The sequence below is a fragment of the Lolium perenne genome, chromosome 6 (genome assembly GCF_019359855.2).
Source record: "Lolium perenne isolate Kyuss_39 chromosome 6, Kyuss_2.0, whole genome shotgun sequence".
NCBI classification, from domain to species: Eukaryota; Viridiplantae; Streptophyta; class Magnoliopsida; order Poales; family Poaceae; genus Lolium; species Lolium perenne.
Window position 1 is genome coordinate 22,351,668 of NC_067249.2, and position 4,936 is coordinate 22,356,603.

General features: G+C 40.0%; 1 protein-coding gene across 3 annotated transcripts; it reads right to left on the minus strand.

Moving 5' to 3' along the window:
- Window positions 1-953: 953 nt before the first annotated feature.
- On the minus strand, window positions 954-4,680 carry LOC127308626 (uncharacterized). Of its 3 annotated transcripts, none has more exons than XM_051339493.2 (4): window positions 4,305-4,680; window positions 3,841-3,931; window positions 3,045-3,138; window positions 954-1,746 (listed from the first exon to the last, which is right to left on the minus strand). In XM_051339493.2, exons 1-4 carry the CDS (start codon window positions 4,453-4,455, stop codon window positions 1,399-1,401), a joined length of 684 nt encoding a protein of 227 aa, XP_051195453.1. In that variant the 5' UTR covers window positions 4,456-4,680; the 3' UTR covers window positions 954-1,398. The 3 variants fall into 3 exon arrangements, 2 of the variants coding, with proteins under 2 accessions (XP_051195453.1, XP_051195454.1); XR_007856696.2 differs by lacking the exon at window positions 954-1,746 and adding an exon at window positions 4,044-4,111 and having other exon boundaries at window positions 2,063-3,138; window positions 4,305-4,678; XM_051339494.2 differs by lacking the exon at window positions 954-1,746 and adding an exon at window positions 2,063-2,550 and having other exon boundaries at window positions 4,305-4,677.
- Between the last annotated feature and the right edge of the window lie 256 nt (window positions 4,681-4,936).

Genomic DNA, 4,936 nt, shown 5'->3' on the forward strand with positions numbered 1-4,936 from the left:
CCAAAGGTGGCCGGGGTACATGACATGGCATTGTTTTAGTGTTTCCTCCTCCTTTAAACGATGGTGCAAGTACTTGGCTCGATGCAGGAGGCTCAGAGGAGCAACAATGATGAAGATTAGAAAGGGGTTTAAGCTATGGTCCAATGGATAAATGGCTGTGTTGTGTTTCAGAATTGATGCCTGCCAGGTGTTCGATCATATGGCCGCATGAATTTAAATTTTGAATTTCGAAATTCTTTTTGGTGGATCTCAAACATATTAATTATAGGTTAGTTTAGTGGTGGTGGGGTTCATTTTGGAATTGATTTGCAACATTTCAAATTTGGCATCATCTTCATATTGATTCAAAGTCTCCTCTTGTCAATATTCTACTGGTCAACCTGGTCAACTTTAACCATGATGGTCAACATGAAAGTTGTTGACTGTGACATGGTCTTGGATGACATGGCATTGGTCGACTAGGTTTAGTTTAAGAGTTGAGAGATAAAGAGGTGCAAAGTAGGGAAGAAAATAAAAGCGTGACATATGACCATTATCATATGTGTTTAAAATTTGACTTTTCCTTTGTTTTGAATCTGGTTTCTTTTATGCATTTGTGTTTGTTTTTGTTATATATGAGTTTTAGAAACCATAGGGTAAGCAATGGTGGCCTCATGTAAAGGTTTGCAAAAATTGCTCATATGTGTATGAGAGAGAAAATGGACTTATTTTCTAATTCTTTTGTTTTTCTCAATTTAGGGTTTTGTGATCTTAATTTAGGGTTTAGTAGCAAGTGATCCACATATCAACACTCATCATGGCAATTGCACAAAAGAAAATCAAACTTATGCATGAAACTATATGTGACACTATATGCATATAAAAAGTTTTTGTTTGTGGCTAAATTTGAGTAATTGAAACTCTCTCTTGATTTTATTATTGTTGAAACTTGGGATGTTACAACCATGCCTTGCATTTCCACGCACACTATTTTTTAATCTAATTTGATCAGGTCATACATTAAATTGTGCATGTCATCAACTCATCCTCTGCTGGCAAAGCCTCTCGGACATACCACTAACCTACATGATCGGTGTCAATATGTCATTAGGAATGGCTTGTAAAACATACGAAAATGTGTATTGATTAAACTTTCAAGGGGTGTATACTTTTTCAGTTAAAAAAGTTGTTTTGTTTTTTTCTTTAGGATAACTAGCTCATAAGTTCTATTATGATTTCGGGCCGACCAGTGTCCAATTACTGAGCAAACAAAAAAAAACTGAACCATCAACTTTTACAAGACAACTTTGTGGAAGAGAATGTTGCTAGAGAAGTTCAGCAATGCAAAATAAATATTACTCAAGAACTTTGGCAATGATAATCAATCATCGCAAAAATAGAATAATCAATCAATGAGCATCATGATGCAACCTCACTCAGCTCCATTTGCAGTATAACCGACAGATAAATTAAGAACTCAATTTTTTCCTGAACAATACAAATGCGAAGATAATTGAATCTACAATTTTTTGGAGTGCTCCTGCTCCCAATAGTCTTAGGGCCTGGGCCTGAGGGAGTGACCACCCCAACTACCCTTACTCCTCTACCTCCTCTTTTTAGCCTTGGCACATCTCGGCCTCTTCTTGCCCCACAGCCGGCTGCTAGCACACCAATCTCTATCCGCAGCAACTGTCCAGTGACGGTGATGGCATCGACAAACGACGACAACTGTGTAGCTGCACTACACTGAGTTGGGGAAGAGGTCGTCTGCATCAAAAGAAATAACATTATATTAAGTGTCGAAATCCTGGGTGTATACTGAAATAACATATCCTTATTTCTGTAAGAAATAAATGATCATATACCCCTATTATGGATGGCATCCTAGGGTGTATCCTTTTCCTAATGTATGTGGAATATTTGGAAGTTTTGCAACACCAAGTTCTACACATGCTGCAGGAACTTGCAACATAATTATCTCTTTAATACAGTTCCTAAGTCTATGGGTAATACCTAATGACAACAAAAGTTCACCAACTTTCAGTCATAATATTGAGGCGCCATAAGTAAATATAAACAAAAGTGAGCAATAAATAACTAAATATGCATTTAACTGAACATGTCATCAAGAAGAATTTGGATGTCATTGGAGAAAGAATTCATTAGGACCTTAACCTAAAAGACGAAAACTCAAACACTATATGGACATGAAAACTGAATCGGGAAATTCAGTCAATATGGACCATAACATTTTTTATCTTTTGCTTCCTTGCAAATTCATACAACTCCCAGTGAGGTCGTTTTACCTGGATCACATCGCAATAGAGTGGAAAGGTTTAAAGTAATCATGGCTGATCCAAAACTTTTCTCACCCATTTCTCCACTGCATTGCGCTAGCTGTCGCCTCCGAGACACGCTCAAGGAAGGCATCCCTGAACTCGCGCTCCATAAAGGCTGCCTCTAGCGTCTTCTTCTCTCCCCACCGCTGCAGCGCGTCGTCTACCACAAACTACGACCTACGCCTGACAAGATTCTCAAGCTAGTGCTCAATTTGAACTTGACTTGCCTGTTCTACAAACCTCAAGCACACATAAATTCAAGCACCTCCAAAGAAAAATAGTTAATCATATCGACTGAGTTTGAAAGTCAGGAGGCATCTATTTTACCATCCAGACTAATAGTTTTCTGTATAAATCGATGACCATACCATGATCTTGTCTATTACAAAAGAAGTTCAGCCTCAAAGAAATCCACGTCAACTCACTGCCGAAGTAGACCACATATTTTTAGTTGGAGAATAATCCGGTGTTAAAAATGCAGTAATGCAATTAGTAGTGATAATTAACACTTCATATCTTGTATCCTGAACAAAAAACATGCTAGGATGCCGCCAAGAGAATCAAGATATTGAAAAAGCTTTTCCTTCATGTTAATAATTGACAAGCACCGATGAATATATAGGTGTACTGGAAAAAACATGCACCAAAATTCACGCAAGTTGAATGTGAGAAACAAACACGTACAAGAGAAATACAACAGGAAAAGTGGAGTCAGTAGCAACTTACTTCATCACACTGCACAAGCCAATAATCCAATTTTTTAAGGGTTATCCTTTTATCTGACAGATTGATACTCGTTGCCAGTTTTTCCACAAGCAAGCTGAATAACAATTCAGAAAGTGCTCATTAATTGTTCAGTGATAAGAAAACAAATCTTGAGCCATAAACAACAAAGAAGCGACAAAGGAAACAATCTGGCATAGTGGCATGTGGATTTCTTCTTTTTTCGTAAAGGTAAGTTTTCTAAAACGTACTACAAACTCATTATCTAGCAAGTACCATAAAAAAAATACCGCTCTAGAAGTAAACAAAAACATTCTCGCAAAGAAGAATAAGGAGAAAACTGAACACATGTGAGTAAAGCAATTGGCAAAGTATTGTTCAATTCATATGTCTTCAAGTTATGTCAGAAAATAAAAAGCGATTACTTCTCAACTGGTAAGAATTCAGTTTCGGAGTTCCATTTTGGCCATCAACGTATATAATGGATAGGTTTATTTCTCGGATGTGGTGAATTGGCATTGTTGCTTTTTGACAAACACACAACTTTTAGTACAATAGCGAGCATTTCTTCTAATGAATTAAGAGTTCTAGAAGTTGTCACATACTGACATTCAAGTAATTACGAATTACTGTACATCTTGGAACAAACAACATCAAGATTTTACCAATCATTTGGCTTATAAGCTTCATTTTTTTCTGAATGTACGTGTAGTCTTTCATTAGAGAACGAAGAGCGGTTCATATTTCCTAGCATTGTGACCAATCAGTCTTTTTTCCATTATCGTTACAACTCACTGACCTGCAGGTCCACCGGGAGTGGCACAGAAGTATTTTCCAGCCTGAGACAAACATGCCAATGCCAAGTGCTGCACCATCTAAGCTTCGCCTTCCTGCCATGAGAAACCAAATGATTTCAACAACATTATGTGATTTTACCAGGATCGTTTGCGTTGGTGCTGAGATGAATGACTTATAGGAAGTTCATAGAGAGAGAGAGTTAACCTATCAAGGTAGTTGACAGAACAGACTGCAGTCAATGGCGTTAGATTGTAATGATCAATATCGATGACCTATCAGCACAGAGTTGCAGACTTAGTCAGCTACGATGGTAGTACGGATCAGGAAAATTCTAACAAGCAACAATCCATGGGAAACCAGTAGGAAAATTCTAACAAGCAACAATCCATGGGAAACATCTCAGTAAAAGACTATCGACGGAAACGAGGATTCCAATCAGAGCAAGAAGATGGGGGCGGAGCACACCTTCCAAATTGAAGATCTGGGCCAAATCTATGACATCGAGCAGCTGCAACCATCGGACTGCACACCGCCGCCGCTCCTGCACCACCATCCTACACAGTCCAGCACGACAACCTTGTCCTGCGCGACCGGCCACGGGAGCGAGCGTGACCATGCGGGCCGGCCGACAGGCGCGTATGCTCCCGCGTGTCTCTCATCCGTGTGGTTCTCCACGGTCACCAGGAGGAGGGGAAGTGGAAGAGCAGCTCTTGCGCATCGGATGACCTACTGGCGGTGGGAGGGGATGGGTATCCGGCAAGGTGGGTGGCAGAGGGGGCGGCGCGATTGGATCCAGCGGAGATAAGGAGATCAGGTGGAGGCACAAGTGAGAGAGGGGGTCGGGAGGGAGGTTTCCATCGGTGGACGAGACCATGAGATCCGACGGCAGTTTTCGAGGTGTGGAAGATCGGACGGTCCGGATTGTTTTAATGACGACCACCAAAGTCCGTTGAGTGTCAAACGACCAACTCCCATTTAATAGTAAAGATTACAATGGTAGAAAAGGCACGTCTTTTCTTATACCGCCACATCATCTAGAGATGACAATAGAAATAAGTCATACAATGTGTTATCTCTTATGGCCTTTCCTTGCAATT